This window comes from Hesperophylax consimilis, chromosome 13 (assembly GCF_061612785.1).
Source record: "Hesperophylax consimilis isolate HC1 chromosome 13, BYU_Hcon_1.0, whole genome shotgun sequence".
Taxonomy (NCBI): Eukaryota; Metazoa; Arthropoda; class Insecta; order Trichoptera; family Limnephilidae; genus Hesperophylax; species Hesperophylax consimilis.
In genome coordinates, this window is record NC_142848.1 from 31,284,604 (window position 1) to 31,310,615 (window position 26,012).

The 26,012-nt window shown below is 36.5% G+C and overlaps 2 protein-coding genes across 2 annotated transcripts; one reads left to right on the forward strand and one right to left on the reverse strand.

The window, feature by feature from the left end:
- Nucleotides 1-240: 240 nt before the first annotated feature.
- Nucleotides 241-3,131, forward strand: ND-30 (NADH:ubiquinone oxidoreductase core subunit S3). The gene is made up of 2 exons (XM_089639002.1): nt 241-1,222; nt 3,037-3,131. The coding sequence occupies exon 1, from the start codon at nt 404-406 to the stop codon at nt 1,214-1,216; it is 813 nt and encodes a 270-aa protein (XP_089495128.1). The 5' UTR covers nt 241-403; the 3' UTR covers nt 1,217-1,222; nt 3,037-3,131.
- Nucleotides 3,132-5,785: 2,654 nt separating this feature from the next.
- Nucleotides 5,786-25,593, reverse strand: cactin (cactin, spliceosome C complex subunit). The gene is made up of 12 exons (XM_089638999.1): nt 25,473-25,593; nt 24,923-25,384; nt 23,072-23,309; nt 22,507-22,681; nt 20,602-20,735; nt 18,819-18,977; nt 14,616-14,739; nt 12,612-12,870; nt 10,057-10,237; nt 8,136-8,305; nt 7,117-7,261; nt 5,786-6,107 (listed from the first exon to the last, which is right to left on the reverse strand). Coding segments are annotated over exons 1-12 (2,238 nt in total). The 5' UTR covers nt 25,475-25,593; the 3' UTR covers nt 5,786-5,918.
- Nucleotides 25,594-26,012: the final 419 nt, after the last annotated feature.

The following is a 26,012-nucleotide window of genomic DNA, read 5'->3' on the forward strand; positions in this document are numbered from 1 at the left end:
ATCAAATTCGATGGGAAGAGATTGTGTTATGTAAAATGTTTCGATCACCTGCAACACTATTGAGCGAACACAGACATGGTGAAAACTTAGTGTTGCCAACTCAGCTGCTTTAGAGCTAGATTTAGGCCATACAAGGTTTTAGCCATAAATAAACCACTCTCGTTTTAGCTCTTTTTAGGTACATTTCGGGTGACGTCTAGCTTTATTTTGAAATTCGAGTTAGCAACACTGGTGAAAAATGTCTATGATTTTTCGTTACATCACATGTGTCTATGGTAAATGTCAAAAACAAATCTGGGCCTGAGATTTTCTTGCCCCGGATTAGTATTTTTCAAATTTTCGACTTTTTGCTACAGTTGAGAACTGTAGTTTATGTAAGGTAGGACTACACATAAATAGCAGAATGGCGCTGTTCTTCAAGGGCTTCGCCGCAGCCGTCGGCGCGTCCGGCAGATCTGCCCTCACCAACATGAGAGCGCCCGTTATCCAACAAATTGCCCACAAAACTGATCACGTCGCAGAGCCCGTCCCAGAGACCAGACCCACCGTGCGGAAGTCCAACGCGGCGCAGAGAACCCAGTTGAAAGACTTCGGTAAATACGTGGCGGAATGTATGCCGAAATATGTTCAGAAGGTTCAGCTGACGGCAGGAGATGAGTTGGAGGTTCTGATAGCTCCAGAAGGAGTAGTTCCCGTCCTCCACTTCTTGAAAGACCACCACAACGCTCAGTTCGTGAACTTGGTTGATATTGCTGGAATGGACGTTCCCAGCAAGCCTTATAGGTTCGAAATCATCTACAATCTTCTGTCGTTGCGTTTCAACTCCAGGATCAGGGTGAAGACCTACACAGACGAGCTGACCCCCATAGACAGCAGTGACGACGTATTCAAAGCGGCTAACTGGTACGAGCGGGAGATCTGGGACATGTTCGGAGTGTTCTTTGCTAACCACCCTGATCTGAGGAGAATCTTGACAGACTACGGCTTCGAGGGCCACCCCTTCCGCAAAGACTTCCCCCTGTCTGGGTACGTGGAACTTCGCTACGATGACGAGAAGAAACGCGTGGTGGTGGAGCCGCTTGAGCTGGCGCAGGAGTTCAGAAAGTTCGAGCTGAACGCCCCGTGGGAGCAGTTCCCCAACTTCCGCCATGCCCCCGAGACCCAGGAGGAGGTCAGCAACCCCGCTGAAGATGTTAAGAGCCCACCTAAAGCCTAGAGTTTTGTATGTATCTCTTTGGCTACCTAATACCATTACTCTCTGCAAATGCAAGACTTAGAAAGCATGTAGCTTCCAATTTACCATTCACTCCACTAAAACGAGGAAGGTTCAAAGGAAATTTCTAAACGTTCTGAGAACGAGCAACCTTTTACACGCAACCTTTTTTTTTTAGAGTCAAATCCTTTCCTTCTATCTCTGATACATATGTGCGTCTCTGTTTTCGCCACCTATCCCACTACCAAAACTCTCCTATTAAAAGTTTAACTCCAAACTCAGTCCATTGTTTATCAGTAGCCTTAAAAAGTAAACAATGAAAGCAAAAGTACCGAAACGTTCATTTTATTGCACCCGCAAATGCACTGATATAAATGATAAATTCCGTTTTAAACCTCTTTATTTTTCTCTCTTGTAACATAAACTAATTGTCACTTTATTTGAATATGTTTGTCATTATTCAATTGATTGTTTGCGATTTCTTTCGATATGATATCTACAGAATTTGACATTTTAAATTATTCCATGCAAATTACGTCAAAAATGCATTAACATAATTTCGTGAACTAATATTCAAGTTCAAGATGACTATCATTTATAACACAAATAACTTACGACTAACATTTTTTCACATCTCCCTCTAATACCTTAATAATCTTAGGTCGTAGATATCTCTATCTCACCGCGGTCATGTCCAAAAATGACTTCAAAATAAATTTAGTATGATAAGCAAATGTCAGACCCTGATAGTGTTTACCTCCTTTGTCTGTATAGAAAAGAGAAAGAAAGGAGATAGCTTAGGGACAAAACTTGATGTGACCCACACTAGGTACATACAGTAACGTCTCATTTGGACGCTAGATGGCACTGGAACCCGCTATTACATACGCTTCATTTTACTTAACTTAACTTCACTCTATTTTTGTAATATTTATATTTTCTGTAATACCTGCATCAACTGTAAAGCGCCCCTGAGGTGATATCTCACAAAAGCGGCGCTATACAAATTATCCAATAATAAATAAAATAAATATTACCATACAAATATGCACAAATATTAAAAATAAATTAATAATCGGGTAGTTTGTTAAATCCTTTTTTTATATTAATACTATTGCGGTATACTATAAATTCGAACTCTAAGCAGAATTCTTGCCTGAACAGATTATGCAATAATTACAATAGCGTATTATCCAAGGTTGATATTTTCAGTTGCGCACTTACCAAATACAAGAGGTCCATAAAAGAATATTTCTCTGATGGTTTGTGAATAATGTTTATCCCTTTATTGTTTATATCTCTATTATGATTTGATTTATATCTACAACCTCTCTCCATGGCTATGAATGTATTGTTTTGTAAATTTTTCGTTTTATATAACTTTTGTTTTGTATAAATTTTTCAATTCATATTCCTTTCTCACAAATTTAAATAACTTATTCCATATTATGCTGTCTCAGTAGAGGTAAAGTCACAAGGAGGAAATTCATAATTGGTTTTATTTTACTGTATAATACTTATGTACAAACTGATTAAATGTAAACTGTCGATTTCCCGAAAATGAATAAATAAAAAATAAATATTTTGGGAGGTCATTGACCAAAATACCTTGGTAGATGAGCCGCCACTGTATATAAACCTTCCGGAAGAAATTCTTTAAATGATAGTGAAAATCCATTGCGTAATTTAGAAGAACTAAGCGCACAAATAGACAGACGCGGATAGCGACTTTATTTTATACTATTTAGAGATGGGTTATTTGTGGATATCAATTGCCTCTGTAATTGTATTGTAAAATTAATAATTGCATTTCTTCTTTTCAGATTTTGCCGCTTCCGCCTCGGGGAATCTTTTCATAGAGTATTTAAATTGTTAGATTCCCAGTGTAAATAATTTATAAATAAAATAATATAACATCTTACGCCACCATTATTTCTTCCCAAGACTAATTGATAAATAAAAATTGTCTGTTAAGTTAATATTATGTCATATTTTTATGGTTTATTCAGTAGTATCTTATACGAATACATAAATAATTTTAGGGAATAATTATAAACTAAAATCAATACATGTACATATATAATACAGAAATTACGCACCATTAAAAAATAGCCATTAATTAATTAATGGATTTGAAAAACATCCTAATCATGTAAAACAATTTAAAAACAAAGTGCATAAAAAATTTTTATGGATTGGATATTTTGGTGACATTTAAGTCCCTTACACAACAGGAAAAAGTTAAATTTTATTGTTTACAATCATAAAACATCATTTTTTGTTCAATTTTTTTCTTTTCTTCTTATAGAACCATTGAAAACTTTGAAAGAAACAATATACAGAGTGTATTGTTTTATTTTATGAGACAAAACCTAGTGTTCGCCAGCGTACCCTTAAGAAAATTATTAAAAAATCATTTCTCTGTAGCTGTAGCTATTCTGGGGAAACTACTTAAGGTAATTTATAATATACTATTTTTTAAATATATAAACACATATCAGGTAAGATGGTACATTTTACAAAAACATCATTTTGCAAAAAACAATTAGTTATTACGAAAACAGAATCAGCTGGCAAACGGTGAAAGATTGGCATCGGCGATTGAGAAGTTAAATGGATGTTTGTGAAGGAATGACACTGCAAACTGAAAATAGCTACATTGCCCTAGAAACTCCAAAGAGCTGTGTGAATGTCATTACCAAGAGCTCAAATCTTGAGACTTACCTACAGCACAGGGGGTTCTGCTTTATAGTTTAACTAGTTGACGTGTACCAGGGAGTGCTAGACTTTTGAGACTGTATTATATACAGGGTTTTCCAATAAGAGGTGTTATTTTGATATTCAATCGTAAAAGATCAATGGTTTCGTTGCTTGTGTGGCACGTAGCGCCGTCTTGTTGAAAGTAAACGTTTTCCAGATCAATACCATCCAATTCTGGCCATAAAAAATCATTAATAATCTCTTGATAGCGCAATCCATTCACCGTAACTGTTGCTCCAGCCTCATTTTCGAAAAATTAAGTTCCAATGACTCCGCCGGACCATAAACCGCACCAAACAACACAAGTTGAGGAAGAGAGGCTTTTCAACAATAACTCTTGGGTTTTCCTAGCCCCAGATGCGACAATTTTGCTTGTTGACGAAGCCTGATTGCATTGCCTGTTTGCATTTGATTCAATCAAGTGAATTTTAATAATTTCAATGCGTTGTTGAAGCGTGTATCGTTCCATTTTTATTAATGGCGTAGTTTCTACTTGTCAAATGTCAAAAAATGACAGCTTCAAAAGTAACATCTACCGAAATAGCGGGCTATTCAAAATAACACCTCTTATTGGAAAACCCTGTATATAAACCCTTCAGGAAGAAATTCTGTAAATGATAGTGAAAACCCTATCAAACTCCGTTGCATAGTTTAGAAGAACCAAGCGCACAAACAGACAGATGCGGATGGTGAATTTGTTTTATACTTTTTAGAGATTTAATGTGGTATGTACTGTTAGCTGCTTATTTAAATATTAGCGCCACAGTCGTTTGGTTCGCTCTTCTGCTGCCAGAGGTGCGCTCTGTCGGCTAACAGCGAAACTACCCCAGCTGCTGCGCGTATCGGCCGGTAAAGAAGGGATGGACTGGACCTGCTGTGACATCCCGTCCTAACAGCCAACAGCCAACAGCTGGGATTTTGAACTGCGCAATGTGTGATATAACCTTATTGAATATTGGATGTTATTATCGTCATAGACTGTGAACACAATATTATATTTCATCACAACCAGAGATGTGCTTTATTTCAAATGGAAATGCAAAATGGGTATTTTCCATTTTAAATGCTTTTCTAAAAACCATTTTGCATTTTAAATGCTTTTCTCAATGCATTTTCCATTTTAAATGCTTTTTTGCAACATTCTTCCTACTATCTCCATTTATTTTTTTGTTCATAAGCCCTAAATATCAGTCGGTCCTCAACCTCGCTATGAGAGATAATTTACATTTGTCAAGTTGCTCCCTGGTTCCTACAATTGAGTGATACCATTACAAAAAATACTGATTCAAATACTGAACATGGGGCCATGACGCTGTAATATTAAATGTTAGATAGCAGTTTCTATGTTTTTACGTTGGCAACATTAGTCCCGCGCAATTTTTTTTTTGGTTTCATAATCTGTAGTCGTGGTGTTTTTGGATTTACCATCATGTAATATGTTTGTTCTACATTGATGTCCATTATTAAATAACAAAATTGTTTAAAAATTCCATAATAATTTTAATTGTTTGACCTGAGAAACCATTTTGCATTTGAAATGCTTTTCTAAAAACCATTTTGCATTTTCAAATGGAAAAGTTTTTACCCATTTCCATTTTGCATTTCAAATGGTTTTGGGTACCCATTTTGCACATCTCTGATCACAACCATTTACTTAGCGTTTTATTATTGCTAACAGTACAGTGAAAAAATTTTGTAAGGTTTTCCAATATACCTGAAAAATAAACTTCTTGTGTGGAAAAACATTACATTATGTAAAAAAAAACCTTTTCAAATTCAGTCAGCACTAAAAAATACACACTTTGTAGTCTGCTAATGCAAGAAATACTATGAATGATTTATTTGTATCCCTTGGAAAATCTGAAAGAGTTTCGCAGTAGATATAAAAAAAAAAACAGAACAGCGTAAACAACAGAAGTGAAGAAGTTTGTTCTGGCGATCTCGATCACCTCCTGTAGCGGTATCTCTTGAAGTGGAACCAGAGCTGGAAGATGTTGTTCTGGAACTGGCAACGGAAGCCCCTCTTGTAGGAGTACTCCCATTCTCTGTTGACGATCTTGAAGGCAATATCCTCGTAAGGAGGACCAGCGTGGAACCGGAGAACTCCAAAGTCGGGGTTTTCTGGACAAGGTTTCTACAAAAAATGGAAAAAAAATAATGTACACATTTGACACAATAGATTCTAACTTATGTCAATATATGGAAACTATGTATAAATTTAATACAAAACTTTTAATTTACATCAAGAGATGTCACTCATCCACTACTTATTCTCGATAAGCTGTCAGAATAACTATCCATTATAATAATTAAAAAATACTCGCAATTAGTAGAAAACTCGGCTAACTTATTGGATATATAGCCACTGTTATAGGTTCAAGTACAGAATAACAAACTCGAACTTTATAAAAAAATACATCTAAAATATACATTATCACTTGAATAGTGCTTTTGACAGTTATCAAGAGGATAATGAAATACCCCCTATGTCGAATATGTGAATTAACCCTTGGGACCTTCTAAGACCCAAACAGTCCCAAATGCCGTGCGCGCATTATACTCTCCTAAGACCATATTTGTCCCAGAACGACCGCACATTATTAAAATGCATATATCTCTTTTCCTCTCATCTAAAAATTAATTATTTCTTTTATGTCAGAAATAGTGCTTGTTATTGTCTTTGAAAAAATGGAAGCTTTTTAAAGGTTCGATCCGTGCAAATCAACAACGTCTCAAGGGTTAATCGAGAAAAACAATCTATTGGCATAATTTGACAGGCCACAAGAATTTTATTAGAATATTTTGTGATTCAAATGACCAAAATCTGTCATAGGCAATTCTAGCAAGAGCGGAGATGATTAACATATAGTTCCCGTGAGCACTTAGGCCATAGGCCCATTGTGCTATCAACCATTTTACCTCAATCCTTTAACAGTAATCCGGTCCCTTTAATGAAGTTCACCAGGGTTTTTATTGGATATGTGGCTAATAATAATAATTCTAGCATTAATAGTGTTGCGTTCTGTACATTTTTTCCCCTTCTGTACAACAAACTTGTCGAGTTGGTTGGTTCCCGAAGCTGATCAGGGATTTTCTGCATCAAAATTACAGGCGTCTATCAGGTTTTCAAATAGTTTAATTACCAGTGAGAACTGCGGTGTAGAATTCTTGTCGATGAGATCGGGATAGAATATGTTGAACTTGTATCCCTGCACGATCTTGGGAGGCGGATTGTCCATGTCGTAATGGGTCTGGTTGTACTTGTTCCACTCAAAGCCCGTGTGCACCCTGTAATACAGATACATGTCACAAATAATAAGTACATGCAAAGCAGACCCACTTGATTCTGCAGTTGGTAAGAGTACCAAATTACCAATGCTCAATAAATCCCTGGTACGTATACATTTGCGACCCGAAACGAGAGCCGAGCCACGAATTACGGGAAAGGAACGAAGCAACTGCAAGCGGTGTTTCGCTCCATTTGCGGTTGCTTCGTTAATTTCCCATAAGTTGAGGTTCAGTTCGGCATTTTGGCTCGCGTATGTATATGTAACATTATGAAAACATTCAATTGCATCCATTTATTTATTGCACTCCATCGGTATCATCAAAAATACTAATTTCTGTTGTGCGTCTGTGATTGTAACTCTGGTTCAATAAACATGGATTTGGTTTGAATTTAAGTGTCATTTTCCAAATCGGAACTGATGTGTGAAGAATTCCAACAAGCGAAAAAGTACCTACCTATAATATCATATTTTGTTTACCATATAATTATTTTAATTCTATACAGGGTGTAAACAGCACGTACCCGAAGAATTTTAACTTGGGCTCGTAGATTTTTTTTTCCATCCAATGATATTTTTGTCAATTAAAAACAAAAAATATATTATTCAATCATTTCAAAAATTTGCATCACAACGGATACACACTGTCTCGTCTGTTACCGTTGAACGAGACGGTGTGCGTATCACGTGACCCGCTAGGGTCCCCTACTACCCAGTCGCAACGGGTGATATGCTCAAGAATCGGTGGTTAAAATCCTTCTTAAATTCCATCACCCTGCTTATGAAATATGTACTTCTTTAGTGTTAATTTATTAGGATAGGTTGTTTGTGCAGAATTTGAACAATTAGGGGATTAATTGGGACTGGTATCTGACCTGTTGAAATATCTGGGTTTCCTGGGCCGGTACTTGTCGGACCAGAGGTAGAGCTGGTCGGGCAGGTTGGCCTCCACGCTGAACTTGGCCTCGTCCCCGCCCATGTCTCGCCGCGCCTCCCGCTCCAGCGCCGCCAGCCCCGGCACTACCACCTCCTCTGCTCCTCCGCCCTGAACACAAACATATATGAAGCCACTTTAAATTTCACTTTAGTGGTTTTAAGATAGAAGGTCAATAAATATATTTTTTGAAAGAACTTGAGATCCTTATTAACACACTTCGACTGGGAAAGGTAGTTAGTTCTACCCGTTCGGTCGATTGATGCTAAACATCGGGAAGGGTAGTTCTACCTTTTGCGCCGGCCTCATTTCAATGGCAGAAAAGACGGAATTATTCAATGTTTTTATATGAATATTATATACCAATCTCTTCGTAAAGGTCCCAACTATATGTACATAATTATCGAATCGTAATGCAAGTCTTCTTTTTATATTTATCTTTGTGCCTTTCGTTTACATCGGTATTTCAACAAAGGGATAGTATATTATTTGTTATTGTAATAATTCAATTCCTGGAATGAGGGTTTTTATGACCGTGAAACCCGATTCGAATCTCTATCTCTGTTCCGCCCTACTTAACTCCTATGTACAAGGGAGTGAGAGATGTCGGGCGTATTTAAAGAAAGCAGGTATGGGCAAATACCGATAGGCGGACCGTAATAAACATATTACGAGGTTAATTGAGTTGTATTTTAAATAATATTCAATTTTCGTTGCGTACTTTTATAGCTTGGGTATGCTGAATTACTACGTAGATATTTTTATTAAACCATTTGAATTATTTTCGAAGATATAGCGATTGAAAACAAATTAAAAAAATTCACGCAATACCTTTATTTATGCCAGCGCAAAAAATACCCTCAAGAAATGTGTTAAAAGTAAGTAAAAAGATTTTATTTCAAAGACTAAATAGTGATCACCTCTCTGCTCTTCTGTTTTTTCACCACACCCTTATGGGCAGGTCTAAGTTTCTTTGGTATATGGACTAAATCATTTTTCAGTTTCATTAACCTTTTGAATGCGTTAATTTGCTCCGTTTTATCTATACCCGTACGCGGTACATATTTTCAAATACCTATGCACGCAATTAAATGTCAAATTATAGCATTCTGGCATGATTTATTGGACTATATAGACAGAACAGATTATTCTCCACAATATGATAACAAATCCTCGTGTGTCAACACTCTTAGATGTTTATAAAAACAAAAACATAAATTTCATACAAAGACGTACCGTATCTTTTGAATGTGGTCCCGCCATTCACTCGGCGTGTGTGTACTTAGGCCACTGCGTTGATAGACACAAGTGGGACACCATGAGCACTTATCATTTTTAGTTATGAAAACTGAACACTTAAATTTTATGTCACTTAATATAATAACAAAATTGAACTAACGCCATCCGTTGACAAAATTGTAAACCATAGCACTCGAAGGCGCAAAGAGGCTCACTTGATTATCGATGTTTTTTAATGAAATACAATTTTATTTTCGAGAAATTCTTGTAGATGTCAGCATCGTGATAGTTCTACGAATGTTCAAGCGAGCGGGAAATAAATTTATGTCAAAAGACTGCTGGAATATCGGCATTCAAAGTTTCCGTATCAACAGTTGATACAGCCGCGTGTGAGTATGGACTTTTTGCCGTAACAACAGTTGATACGGCCGCGTGCAAAGAGTTAATGTTAATTTGTCAGATGAAAAAAGGTTCCTCTAATAGAATTTCCGTGTATCAGAATGTTTCCTAAGTTATTATGTTACATCAAAGTTTGGTCCGATAGATTAGCGCTTAGCACAGTGTGCTGGTAGATGGTCATTCTGAAGCTAAGAGGCTTAAGATGTTTGGTGAGGTTAGCCTACCTTCTGCTCTGTCTTCAGCACCTTTGCCCTGAGGAAGGCGATCTTCTGCTCATCGTGCTCGGGCTCCGTGAGGAGTGTGCCGGGCTCCAGGGTGGTCGGCGGGAGCAGCGGGGGGGTGTAGCGCCCGCTGGAATACTGCTTCAGGTACTCCGATGTCAGGTCCGTCTCCTCGGGATTCCATCTATAACAAGAACAGGATGTGAAGAATGCTATTATTGAATTAAACACAATTACGGTGAAACCCACGTAGAAAGTTTTCGCCGAGTTTATGTTCCTGCATACCACACCGTTCATCTTCAACTTTGCTTTGAATTCAAACGGTATCACACCATCACAAACCAATTTATTTCATTTGCCTACATTAGAAAAATTCCCCGATTCCCTGTATGTGTGAAATATAGGGTTTTCCAATAAGAGGTGTTATTTTGAATAGCCCGCTATTTCGGTAGATGTTACTTTTGAAGCTGTTATTTTTTGACATTTGACAAGTAGAAACTACGCCATTAATAAAAATGGAACGATACACACTTCAACAACGCATTGAAATTATTAAAATTCACTTGAGTGAATCAAATGCAATTATCTTGAGTGATGAGGCCCATTTCCACCTCGGTGGCTTCGTCAACAAGCAAAATTGTCGCATCTAGGGCTCGGAAAACCCAAGAGTTATTGTTGAAAAGCCTCTCTATCTTCAACGTGTGACTGTTTGGTGCGGTTTATGGTCCGGTGGAGTCATTGGACCTTACTTTTTCGAAAATGAGGCTGGAGCAACAGTTACGGTGAATGGATTGCGCTATCGAGAGATGATTAATGATTTTTTATGGCCGGAATTGGATGGTATTGATCTGGACAACGTTTACATTCAACAAGACGGCGCTACGTGCCACACAAGCAACGAAACCATTGATCTTTTACTATTGAATATCAAAATAACACCTCTTATTGGAAAACCCTGTATAATACAAAATTTCACAATATACACATTTTTAGTAATAACTTTCAGAAATATCGAATAGTAGTAACGCATACAATCGTAAATTAATATGTGAGTATGGAATATATCGGGAGCTCCTATCCCATTCCTATATTCCTCTTCCTTTCCCCTTTCCTAAAATGACATAGTTTTAAGACACATCACATACAAAACTCCATCTCTAAGCAACTTTAGCATGAGAAACTTTTTTGGCTTGACTTTAATTAATTTAATATGTATACATATTTATCTTCGTATTCTATGTAAAAGCTGTTTGTTTATGAAGCCGCATCTTCAGCGACAATATTACCACAAACATTGAACCATATGTTCGTGCAAATATGAAACATTGGGCCAGGGCCACAATATGTTTTGTTTTCCATGGCCGATGGAAAACAAAAAACGTTGTGACCCCGACCCAATTTTTTTGTTTTGTCCGATGTTTTGAAAACATTTGGTTGCAGGAGACGCGCTTTACAAATAAATAAATATCATCAATCTATTTTAAACGAGTCCTTTTACTAGACAGATAATAGAACTAGGATGTTTTATTTTGTTCCAATATAAATCTTGTATTTCCAATACCTCTTTCATTCTAACAAAAACCCAACTTTTATACATTTACGCCTTCTTCTTCTTGCAACAATGGAGTTCTTATTTATTGTTATCAAGTTTAATTTGTAGAACTCCATTTTAATTTTTTGTTTTTCTTTTATACACGGTGTCCGGAAACTCGTAGTACAAGCGGGAAACTGGAGAATCTACACCACATGGGAAACCCAAAAAAACATAAAGTTTTTTGATTTGAGCATTTTCACAAAAAAAAAAAAAAAACCAAAAAAATATATTTTTCGGCTATTTTAGGGTTAAAGTTTTTTCTGGTGTTTAGGGTTGAACAACAGATGTTTTAACCCTGCAGAGCAGAAATATTTTATGATTACACCGGGTTAAATGAAGGGTGATTTCAAAATAATGCTTCAAATCCGAGTTTCTTCATTTGTTTTACTTTCAAATAGTTTTAATTAGTTGGGTACTTTGATCTTCAGTAATAATTTATAAGAATTTGATTAAAAAAAAAAAAAAAAAAAAAAAAATCAACTTCAAACTCGATTTACTCGATAACGAAAGCTCAAATCAAAAAAATATATACTACAAAATCGACTCCAAATGTGATGTAGATTCACCAGTTTTCCGCTTGTACTACGAGTTTCCGGACACCCTGTATATAGGTACAATAATATTATTAATTTACAAAAAAACAGTTTATTTATAAACAGATTCTGCTGTGTTTTTATTATTAGCGTGACAGTTTGATAATTCTGTCAGAGGGCGAAACAGCTGTCACACATAATATTAATTACACAGCTGTAACATAGTTTTTTGAAAATTTAATAATAATATGATTAAACATATAAAAGAAAAAAAGGAGTTCTCATTGCACATTATATTTGACAACTTTAAATGCCATGCTGTTGGGTAGCTTATTATTTTAATAATAATCGTTGCACATTGTTATCACCTAATAATACATTGATAACAGTCTCCCTGTGTAAAAACTGAATATAGAAAAATATAGACTCACTCTTCATCAGTATCCCCCTCCTCCTTCTCTGCATCTTTACTGGTGCCGGGCTGCGGCTCCTCAGCGCCCGTGGGCTCCGCGTCCAGCAGCCCCTCCTTGCTGTCGGCCGCCTCCACCCCGCCCTCCAGGCCCTCGGGGGCCCCTGTGGCAGCCGGTGGCCCACCCTCCGCCACCACACCCTGCTCCTGCTTCAGCAGCTGCAGCTTGCGACGCAGGTTCTGCTGGTGGCGATCACGGAGGCGGGCTCGAGCCATGTGCGCTGGAAATAATAAACAGTGATTTTACAATTATGAACGCTTAACGAACTGTTGCTAGGTTAATTGACGTATTAATCAAAACAACAAAATGACCGGTCAGTGGTTGGTCAGTGGGCATAGCGCTTGGGTCTCACCCGAGCGTCGCGTGTTCGATTCCTCGGCTGGCTAAGTCCTCCATCACAACACAAGCAACATTTTCGGCGTTCTGTGGTGGTAGTAGGAGATTTTCAAACATTGTTAGGTTATTCGTAACCTGGGAATGTTTGTCTTTCTTTAAAAAAAAAAAAAAAAAAATGTACTCTTCCTTATCTACCTAAAGTTCCATGAAAAAACACTGTTGAAAATGAATTCATTTCATCACTTTAAAAACTAGTTTTTTTTTAAGTATATTTTATTTAGTTGTATAATTTAACATTTTATATCTAGTGTACACCTATTCTAAAACTACCATAAAAATATTCCAATACTTATTTGTACTTCACAACGTTGAGACATAACCCACGAAAAACTGCAAGACTTTTGGCTTCCTTAACATTTAAAGGGATTTATTGAACATTTTGAAACCTTTATAATAAATATTGCCGATAAATTTGTCTTAGGAAGCCTAAAATGGTTGCAGCTTCTCGTAGGATAGCCATGGACTGTACCATTAATACTAACCACAGACATAAGAATATATAGACTAGAAATTAAAGGTGAGGGGTAAAATCAACTGTTGAAGAACGAAGGGGGTAAAGCTGACTGTGATTCGTCAATAAATCAATCTGACAGGATATAAGCATCTCGCATTATAATATCACCATTTAGTTCTTAAAAGTAAAATCTGCTTTTGAATGAATAGACATTTTTACATGGGAGCGCAAATTACTCGTCACGTTATGAACTAATTTGCGAAGTCCAAATTCGGCAAAGTAAATTACGTCCATTTTCAGAGTCGTAGTTAGTTTCAGAGTATTTAGTTAAGACACTTTTACAAATGTTTCATAATTTACTTACCCCAGTAAACAACCATGAGCACACTTGAGAATCGCAACATTGTGAGGTGATAGTATATGTTTCTAAAACTGATCCATATAATACGGTGTGAATAAGCTTAAAATAAAGTAAAATAATGCTTACTTATGGAATGTAATAGGACAATTGGGTTTATTCTCTTTTTCACATCTATTTTTACAAGTTTTCATATCACAAGCAACCATTTTGCCGTGTTATTTCGTAAAATGCCTCGACCATAGCTCGACGCTAGTTCGAACAAGAATGATGACGTCACATTCTCAAGATTCACGGGAAGCCATACGCGAGCCCAGCCGGCTCCAATGGAACCGGTATGGGGAGTGGGGAATAATACGCTTTTAATCACTTAGGGCAGGTCTACTAATATTCATATGTCTATGCCTAACACTTTTTAACATAAAATCTGGTAACATTTTATTATTTAACTTGTATGTAAATACTAGGGTATTATAGACCAAACGTTGCCACACACTTAGAATACTAAGTTGGCGTTGCATTGTTTTTATCCTAGTATTTCTGCTACAGCACAATATAGTTCTCATACCTCTGTTCAGAATTATTTCCATTCTTTTAACTTGCATTTTACCGCTCAAAAAATTACACTTGTGCAGTAGTTCAGGTTTGGTGAGGTTAGTCATATCAAATGTTCCAATTTGTCACTGTTTGGTTTCGTCCGTTCACCCTACATGGTTATTTTAAAGACAGTGAAGTGTGTTTATAATGATATTAGTACCTTTGAGTTGTGAGAGCAAAGACTCCCAGTAGCCGATGTCCACTCCATCGTGTCGACCCCGGATCTTGTCTTCAATCTGTTTTTGAAGAGCCTCCAGCTGGATGCCGGTTTTGCCTTTGAACACCTGCAAAATAAAAGTACATATTAATAGATCAAAAAATACAAACAGAAAAGTTTTTTGTAATATTACTTTATTTATAAATTATAGAAAGTGTAGTGTTGTGCTGATAGACGTGTTTGAAATAAGTTAATTGCGAGACTTCGGAACCTCCGGAGATAGCCGAAGGCGGCTAGGTGCCTTCAGTACGGAGCTGTCCCGGGGCGTCGCGCTAATTAGATCTAAACTGCCCGCTCCTCGAGCTAGACGTATTGTTTGTATCTACAATAAAGTTCCACTGTTCTGTAAGAACCAACGTGTTTAATTGGAGAATTCCCATCTTCCATGAGCACCTTAGACTGGAGATAAGGGCCCAGTCAAAGTGATAAATATTAACGGTATTTCTGGAAAGATACCGTTTGAATACCCACAGCGGTATATTACAGAAAGGAATAAAGAATACTAGTGTGTCGAGGAGCTCTAGGCGTGTGATATCACCATGCATCGTAAAAAAATCACCATAAATTATAAAGGATGAAAGGCTGTGGCTACCTTAAGATTTCTGATAAAAAAATTATTATTCCATTGAATTCGTGAGTTTTTATGTCACAGTCATTCTAAAGACATTGCTTCTACTTGGCAAATTTCAAATTTTTGTTTGCAACCTACCTTGTCCTTTCCAATAATAATACAAATGTTGATTTGACTATGTATAATGCCATTTTCAAAACTACATAACCAACGCTACTCTTATTTGTAGGATTCAACAAAGTGCTGGTACATATTGATTACGCTTGATTCTATAAATGAAGTCAATAAATATATCAGTAGTGCCCCCATACTTGTTGCCCGGATCATGCATCCTATTGGTCAGTGAGTGTGTCTGATAGTTAATTGTGTATGTATTGCAGAAGAATGTTATATTTTGTCTTGTATTCCTAGTCCGCACATGGAATTTTAGTGGCAATGATGGCAAGACTGTCAATTAAGCTGTTAATGACAGTATGTAGTGTCTTACTTACTTATTACTAAGGCTTATAGCTAGCAACTTACATCTAACACTTTTAATTGTTTTGGGTAAATACTACCCTCTATTCCAGTGTTCCGCAAAGTGTGCTCCGCGGCACACTAGTGTGCCGTGGCCATTTGTAAGTGTGCCGCGAGTCCCGCGTCACTTCTCACAAAGTGCTCTGTAAATCGGTCTTTACTTTTCTGTCCGGCGCGGCGGCTGGAGGTGGCGTGGGTGGGACTCGATCGCTGCAAAGTTGCCGTGTGCTACGCCGCTACGCTACATTATCACGTGTGCTACACTACATAAGTGGGGTGCTATTGCTACATTATCACGTGATTGCGCACGAGCTGTCGGGGTGCATGCGCGTGACAACATTACATTAAAAAAGATTTTCAAATATTTCAACATAAAATTTAAAAAAGAAGAATGGGTAGCAAAACTTGCATATCTGGCGGACATATTCGCTCAATTAAATGAGCTGAACAAAAAAATTAAAGGAAGAAATTGTAAAATTTTAACGTCTTTTGACAAGATTGAAAGCTTTCGCGCTAAGTTGGTGCTATGGATCAGCCACGCTACCAATGGTAGTAACAAAATGTTTCCAAATGTCATGGCTGCCGATTCAGAAAAAAATGTGCAGGCTTTGATAGTGAAACACTTGGAGCTGTTAGCAGAAAAAATGAACTCATATTTTCCTAAGGGTGACTTGCAACCTATGGACTGGGTAAGAAATCCATTTTCGAAAAGCATTTCCCTTGGACATTTACCAATAAACGAGCAGGAAGAATTCATGGAGCTTAAAACTGATCGGACACTAAAATGAAAATTTTCTGAAACAGAGTTAGCACATTTTTGGCTCCACGTCAAAAATGATTATCCACTGCTGTCAAAGCGAGCTATTGCAATTCTATTACCATTTGCCACGACCTATTTATGCGAATTGGGGTTTTCAACTCTCACAACGATAAAGTCAAAAAAAAGAGAACGCCTGAGGACGATCGACGAAGAGATGCGAGCAGCGTTATCAACGATTGTTCCAAATTTTGATCGTCTGTGTTCAGTTAAACAGGCTCAAATTTTGCATTAAACATCTTTTCATGTTATATTGATTTTAATAATAAATATTAATAAAATATTGTTTTTGGTAAATTTTGGTTCGGAGTGGCCACGCTTATTACGAATAATTTTTAGAAAAAAAACTTTAGATATGCCTTAATTACTATAAAAGGAAACTTTTTGGCTTGGTGGCGGCGGAAAAAGATGCATTTTAATTATCAATTGCGTAAAATTAAAATTCACTTCTCGAACCGATTCGGTGACAGTTCGCGGTCATTCTGTCACTGTTATATTGTGATAAATATCAATCATAATTACACAAACCCTGCTTTGCCAAACAAACCATTCAAAACCTGGGATTTTTTTTTTTTAAATTATGATGACATGCAGCTTTCGTAGTTTAACCTCAAAGTTCACCGTTATTCGTAATAAGCCTAGCCAATCCTATCCAAAATTTACCTTGTTTTTTTTTTCTTTGGTGTACCGTTAAAATTTCTTGATTAGTTAGGTGTACCGTGAACATAAAAAGTTTGCGGAACACTGCTCTATTCTATCCCTCTGACTTTCTCGCTGGAATGCTACGACTAGATGGTCCAGAGTCTAGACATTAGGAGAAAAATTGCAATGTTGTTGGTAGCACATACGCTCCTCAGTGGACACATTTGCAATTCTGATGTTCTGAAACGTATTATGTTTTATGTCCCCGATAACTTCACCAGAGCCAGGCAGCACAGCCTTTTTGTTTTTCCAAGAGGCAGGACCAGCCTACCAATTCTCATGCCTTTGGGGAGAATGACTACGCTTTTAAACCAACTTTCTTGAGAGATAGACATTTTTCAGTCAAACCTCAATAAATTCAAGTGTTTTTGTTAACACGAGACTGCATCGCAACTGATGTAATTAATGTGTGTAATTGATTAATGTATATATGTTATTAATTGTAAATGTTGTGAAATTTTACTGGAATCACTGTTCTTCATAAATAAATAATGAGCCAAACCCGGTAAGATAGAGGTTACCTTTTTTATTTTCTGTATCTGTCTGTTGCATATTTTCATTGAGAGTTGTTCATGTTATCTTTTTCAAAGACTACATATAATAAAATTTCATTTATTTTACTTTAAAAAAAATTTAATGGAGGTCTATAAATTAAAAATAATAAATAAATTGAAATAATACAGTGAAACCTCTATCTATCGGTTTTGAAGGGACCTGTATAAAAAACTATGAATGCGGAAAAACAAGGATGTGAAAAATTAAAAAAAAAACACTACATACATGCTTAAAAGTTTAATATTCTAAAAAACTATATTTATTTCACATGTAACAGAATGTGTTTCCTAAAACTATTTTATATTCCAAACATGTGAGGTATAATTTTTAATTTTGAAATTTGTAAAGTTTAATCTTAAATTTCAAACACGTACTCTACTTTGTTTGTAACTTTATTGCTATACATATATTGAAGAGTATGTACTTTTTTCAGCAGAGTATGTACTTTTTTGAAACACTCGAACCCTAAATAAATGAAAATATTGCAAGCGCGCACTACAGCCCTGTTCGAATTTTTGACGACAAACGACAACTAGACTAATGCCAGGAGCGGCCACCGGAGCAGCAGAAGTCTTTCTCTTTCTTTCTAATGTTCCGCTCACTGTTCATGGTACCATTTATCGAAACCAAGCATTTAGCTATGAAATATGATTAAAAAAAATACTTCATATTTTAAAAACAATTGGTCGAGTAAAATATGTGCAAAAAACTGCGTGATTTAAACGATGAATGCGGCAAACGAAGCATAGAGGAACGATCAATGCAATATATTTTTGCAAGTTTTGCATGATGTAAATTCGGGACTGGAATAAATAAATGATAAATGTGGGAAAACGATCATTCGAGGAACGATCAATCGAGATTTCACTGTAGTTGGAACCTCCTGTGACCAATGCTTTCTCCTCAATTACCCCAAAAATAAAACCCGTTTCTATACAAGTTAGGATGATTGATTAATAAGTCAAAATATTAGTTAGAACATTACCTGCGTAACATCTTGTGCGACCGCGTGATGAATGCCGTCCCTTCGTACTCCTTCTGCGCCCCCTTCGGCGGTGCGTAGTTTTTCAAGTTCGTCCTGCACGATGGTGGTTATGTCGGACCAGTAGGACAGGTTTGCATCATTCTCCAGCTCTTTGTAAACCTGAACAAGGAATTAGACGTGTTATTCATCAGCGGTGGCCCATAAGGTAATGATTTAGTGCCGATTGTCAGTGAAAATATAGAGAAAAAAAAAACATTTATTTAAAAAACACAATTTTTAATCGTAATTACTGATGAAATGTCATCTACTAACTAAATGCACACATTGATTAATACTTGATAATAATAATTGGATAATTTGTAAGGCACAGTTTTGTATAAAGCAGTTCCAATTTTGAAAATGACAATTAAAATAATTTTACAATTGACAAATAAAAAATATTATATTATAAGGAAGTACTTTATTGCATGTTTGAATTCTTCACACAATGGGTTCCATTTTTGAAAATGTCGCTTAAATTCGAAGCAAATTAAAATTCATTGAACCAGAATTTCAGAAGCACATAAGCACATTTTGAACCAGGAAGCACATACAACCGAAATTAGTACCTATTTTAAAAATGTATCTTCCAAATTCAAATAAAAAGCCATTCACATTTGAAAAAAATTACAATACATATATACATTTTTCCTAATTAGATTAATATAATTGCGTGGATTTACGTACGGGATAACTAATGTGCTAATGAAAGTAGAATAGAATCTCGTTAATTCGAAATCTACGGGACATCAAAAATCAAATTTGAATTAGAATTCCCACGTAATTTAAATTTTATATATAAAACAAAAACAAAAAAGACGCCGAAAATCGAGTTTCTCAGCCGCCCCTTCAATGTCAGAAAGTATTTTTGGAGTAAATTTGTAATAATACTGATTATTCCAGTGTAATTCTAATTTTCGCAGCCGGTCACAGTCGCGGTCGGCCCTTTAAGATCAGTTATTGAAAGTAAATTCGTAAAAATACCACACATTTCCGCATAAATCAAATTTTCGCGGACGATTACCGTCGAGGCCGGCCCTTTAAATTCTTAAAAAAATGATTTCCACGTAAATTGGGATTTCCCCGCCAATTTTAGTTGCAGCCTTATAACTCATATATTCGAAATAAATTCGTAAAAATACGACATTCCAGTGTAAATCGGTTCTGATTTTCAAAATAATAACTATTAGAACGATGTATAACCGCAAAAAAAAATATTTTTAACTAAATTTTTGGAATATTTTGGCAAAAATCAAACTTTTTTGAATTACACAAACCAAATTTCGTGCGCGAACAAAAATAAATTTCCAATTTTTTTAAGGATATTTTTTTGGCGAAAATTTAGAATTTTAGGGGTTCGAATTAATCGAGTTCTGCTGTAATAATTGCTCATCAGAACTCTAATGAGACTTGAAACAATAGGCACTTGGGTCTAACTGTTTGTCACATTTGTCACTTGTCATTTGACATTGTCATTGAATCAGCTATCAACACCATTTTGAATATTTTGACTTTCGCCACTTCAAATAACGGTCCCCGTTAGCTGTCAATTCTTGGCCTGTCAGAATGTGATAAAATTTTGATAACCGTTATACTTGATGGCTCATCAGACCATCCAATTTTTATTTGTTTAGATTATTATGTGTTACCTTAATATGCCAATGTATGCCTGGACATTGGGGGTCTAGTCATTTTTATAAAAAGTAGCTTTCCTTTATAAATAAAACATCAGAGTCTTGCATACCTTAATATCTTCGAGCAAGTCCTCCAAGTCGGCGATCTGCAGTCCGTTGAGGTAAGTGTAGGGCTCGTGCATCTCCACGGCATCCACCTCCCCCTCCGCACTCACGTACCACGCCAGCAGGTCGATAGCCTTGGCTGCAAACAAAACAAAACCTTGACTACAAACAAAAAATTAAGTAAAAAATAGGAAAATTTTAATATATTAAAATATTTTCAATACAAAACATTAAAAGATAATTTTATCTAGTTTCTAAATTGATATTTGTTTTTTCGACATCTTCAAAATGAAGAAGTATAAACCTAGCACATTTAAATACCTTGGAAATATTCCGAAATTCGAAGAAATATTTCAAGTTTATACAGGATTTTCCAATAAGAGGTGTTATTTTGAATAGCCCGCTATTTCGGTAGATGTTACTTTTGAAGCTGTCATTTTTTGACATTTGACAAGTAGAAACTACGCCATTAATAAAAATCGAACGATACACGCTTCAACAATGCATTGAAATCATTAAAATTCACTTGAGTGAATCAAATGCAAATCATCTTGAGTGATGAGGCCCATTTCCACCTCGGTGGCTTCGTCAACAAGCAAAATTGTCGCATCTGGGGCTCGGAAAACCCAAGAGTTATTGTTGAAAAGCCTCTCTTTCCTCAACGTGTGACTGTTTGGTGCGGTTTATGGTCCGGCGGAGTCATTGGACCTTACTTTTTCGAAAATGAGGCTGGAGCAACAGTAACGGTGAATGGATTGCGCTATCGAGAGATGATTAATGATTTTTTATGGCCGGAATTGGATGGTATTGATCTGGACAACGTTTACTTTCAACAAGACGGTGCTACGTGCCACACAAGCAACGAAACCATTGATCTTTTACGATTCAATATCAAAATAACACCTCTTATTGGAAAACCCTGTACAACAGATAAACAACCCTCTTTGACTGTATAAAATAAAGATAAAGAATGTGTATATCATTCCCTGATCTATTTTATGACTGTTAAATGACAGTTTCTATAATTTTACATTTCTATTAGTAAGGTTTTTACACACACGGTTGTTTATCAAATGTATAAAATTTACACCACGTTTATTAGTGATGATACACTTGATGAAGTGTATATTTAAGAAAATAGTTTTACAAATAAATCATCTCTGCTGCTCAGATGATGTTAATAACAATGTTATATAAAGGAAAGGAATATGTACCAATAATTGTTACTGAAAAATCACTAAAACATTTTAATGACGAAGTGATAAACTCCTCAGGTATATTCTGTCAAAAGGTCTGAGTATTTCCGATTTGCATTAAAATCAAAATAAATGGAATATTTCTGAAATTATCGTTTGTCAGAAGGTCTGAGTATTTCCGCTTTGCAATAAAATCCAAATAAATATTTCTGAACGTATCCGAAATCTAAAAACTGCTTTTGAAAGGTGATAAAATACGCTTTAAAATTTTATTATTAGAAATAAATATATATTTTTTGAAATAACAAATTTAGAATGCAAACATAAAAACAAATAAAAATGTCTCGCTCTACGTTTTTTGTAACTAAAATTACTGATATAAAAACACGTGCATTTTATTACACAAATGTTATAGTCACCTGACTTTTTTATCTTTTGATCTAAATAAAGTTTTCAAATTGCCGTTGGAACCTTTGGTTTAATAAAAGTGCACATTTTAATTCTTCTGTGGTTAATTTCTAGATTTGAATATAAAGCGTAATATTTTTTCTTTCTAACACTGTTTAGATCATATGTCTCGCCATGACAGGGTAAATACAACGATTTCTGTGAGACCGTATTAGTGGTTCCAAATTGGCCTGAAGTCGATAATATAATCAACATTTTGTGACCGACGATCTGATGATTCAATAAAAGGAAGCAAAGTGATCTAACCTCTCCCGTCTTGTATGCGGATATGCGTCCGGAGGCGAGCCTGCTTGAGGTGGAAGGCGTCCTCCAAGGCGCGCCAGTGTCGCCACTCGGCCGCTTCGCGACCGCGCTGCAGCGACATGGCCTCTTCCTCGCGGGCCTCTCGCTCCGCCTCCCGCTCCACGCGCCTCTTCTTCACCTGCAATACAGACAATTGTGTAATTAGTTTGGCAGAGAATTTGAAAGATTTTATGGGTTGCCTCGGGTTTATTTTGTACCAGTCGGTCCAATTGAGTCGCACCAGTAAAGAAAAATATAAGTATGTGTTTTCAAACTGTACACATATTGTTCAATTCAGTAAAGTCAATACAAGTCAAGACTGGTTCAGAATCTGCTGATTGAATTTTTACGTCAGTCCTGGTCAGTCTGCTGAAGTGATAACAACGTTTAACATTTTCATTGCGCTCTTGACTTGTTTCAACCTGATTGAACTGAGTACTGTTAGTAATGTGACTTTCAAATAAAAAGCAACTGAATTCTGTTTTGTCATGGAACCATTGAAAACCTAATGTAATGGTTAATATTTCACCTTCTCCAGTTCAATCTTGCTGTCCAGCTGCTTCTGCCGGTTCCTGGTCTCGATCTCATCGTGCGTGGCGCCCTCCATGCCGTCCTTGGTGAGCTTCTTGGACCAGACGAAGGTCTGCGTCAGCGCCGCATCTCCAAACGGGTTGTCCTGATTCGTGTAGTGCTGGTACTCGCCGTCCCACCCCATGCGCTCGCGCCGCCGCCTCTCCTTCTCACGCTTCTCTTGAAGACGGCGCGCCCTTGAACATATATTATGAATTAAGCCGCCTCCTCACATAATAGACTTGACCACCCTTTTTAATGTGGGAATTGATCGAATAACGGGCTTGACTTAAGGAAAGGACGTGCAAACTTTTCGACATAAAAGGAACACACTGTAAACTTTTCAGTATTCAAATTCAATCAGCGTATAGCAATTTATTGTTGTCCTTTTTTCGCTAATAACAATAGGCAGGCTTAAGCGAGTGAAAAGGGTGTTTTTCAATAAAGCTTCACAATGATATCTCTGCCGAAAGCGTATACAAAATATACCCACAACTATAATTATTCTCTATGGGATGTGTGGGATTGCACTCACCTCCCCACATCCTGGAATAAAGATATTTTTATTTACTTTTTTTACTATTTTCCGACTTTGTGTCCGGGTTAAATCTAAACAGGAAAAACTTAACCATTCCACACACTTCTCCACAAATTATCATCTAGTCAATCCACATTATGCAAGTGCATTATATAAGCATAATAAATACAAAATAATACAAAAACAACATGTCAAATCACCAGAGATCAAATGGGAAAATAATTCACCGACTCCAGATATTTTATTTTATTATTATTATTATTATAAGAATTTTTTGTTAGAATCCACTATGATTGCGTGACCTGTAACAATTATTTAAATCCTGATTTGGATGAAGAACATAAAGCTATAGCAGGCAGATGAGCTAGCAAGGAAAGGGGGAGCTGCATGTTATAATTAATTAATGAGCATAATTCCGCGGCTTTACGCTGAAAATGTTAGCAAGATCAAGACTTGCATAAATATCATAAGGAAATTAGCTGGGGTTGCGATGCCAACACCCTACTAATAGCTTCTTAGCTGCAATCTTTTGCCTTGGTCTACTCGATAGCTGAATGTTGCACTCCACTGTGAGCTAGAAGTGCAGTTGCAACTAAACACTGTTATGCGCATGGTGAGTGGAACACTTCCCTCCACCCCTCTACAATGGCTCCCTGACCTCTCCAACATTGCACAGCCCGCTGTAAGACGACAGACTGCAACCTTCAGGGAATACAAAAAGGCCGTGAATAGCAACATTCCATTTCAAGATGACCTTGCAAACCTCCCGGCCAGCTGCCTCACATCCAGGAAACCCCTTTGGACTGAAGGCGAAACTCTTCCTCTATCATGATACTCCCCTGAAAAGTGGTGGTGAAAGACTTCTAATATGAAAAACAAGCACTAAGTGTGAGTCCAACAATTAAAATGCCAGGATTCTCTCTCCAGTCACAGCCGTTGGGCGTATACAATACATAAATGTGGCCTAAAAGGATTCTGAACTGTGTGAATATGGACATATTCAAACAACAAAACACATTGTAAGAGTGTCCCCTTCATCAGTTTACCTTTGCACGTCTTTGGCCTGAACCAAGTGACTCCCAATGCTGACGACTGACTGAATAACTTCAGCATCCCACTGTGACCTCAACTATATGAAGAAGCGCAGTCGTTTCACTCAAGTGCGCTTTAATATAACAACCTTCCTCTTCCCCGTGTTCCCTTCCCTCTTCAGCTTCACAACATACCCATTCATAGTAGGGACTTTTGTGCAGTATTCACAATTCAACTTACCTTTTCTCCTCCGGAGTTTCATTAGCCTTCATGGAATCTTTTTGTTTCTTTTTTTCTGCCACTAGTCGCAACCTTTCTTCCTCTAGCCGCTGCAACAACTTTAATTCCCGTTCGCTGCTGCTAGAGTCATCAGAAGAAGAAGATGAAGACTTCCTACGTTTATGTTTACTCTTCTTCTGTTTTTCACGATCTTTTGATTTATCCTTTGATTTCTTGCTAGAACTATATTCTGAACGATCTCTGCTCTCTTTTCTATCGTCTTTTGACTTCCGATCATCGTCAGATTCTGAGGAAGGTGACTTTCTTCTTCGATCTTTTGAACTTTGTGGTTTGTCACCGCGTAAATCTTTTTTTTTCTCTCGGGACCTTTCTCTACGATATCTTGGTTTATCTTTCTCATAGTGATAATTGTCTAGGCGTTCTTTAACGTTTCTGGTAGAAACAGAAGAATGCCTCGAAGACCTGTCAAAAAATGTTAAATATTATTAACCACTCACTCACTCGAATAATGTCTTTAGGAAAAAAAATACATAAAAATATAAGTACTTACATTTTGATGGCTTTATATAACAAATATTACAAAATTAATCTAGTCAATTACAATTGATTACAATATTTTGAAAATATTGCAGTAGTATTCCGACGTTTTGTTATGTTTTTGACATTTAACCTAAAAATAAGTGTTGCAAGAATCAACATAACTTGCCAGGACGTAAAAAATTTAGTACCACTTTAAGAAAATATAATGCTGCCTCCACATTTCAAACACGACACGGTGTTTACAAAACAATAATGTAATTTTTTTAATTACCGTAAACACACATGAACCGTTTTCTATATAATGTTAACGGAAGGTGGTTCTGCTGTCAATAATAATGTAATGTCATTGAATTATAGTAAACTGACCATTGTGAAATGAATTTTACTTTCATACTCTGTGTTTGCAGTAAAGAGCATATTTTAGGCTTAGCACGCACTGCGATTGTGCAGCAGTTTTCAAATAGCTGAAAAGGCTTAACCGCTTACAAACCGGCTGTTTTTACTAATTCATGGTGGTACTGAAATAGAATTAAGTAAAAACGCCAGTTTG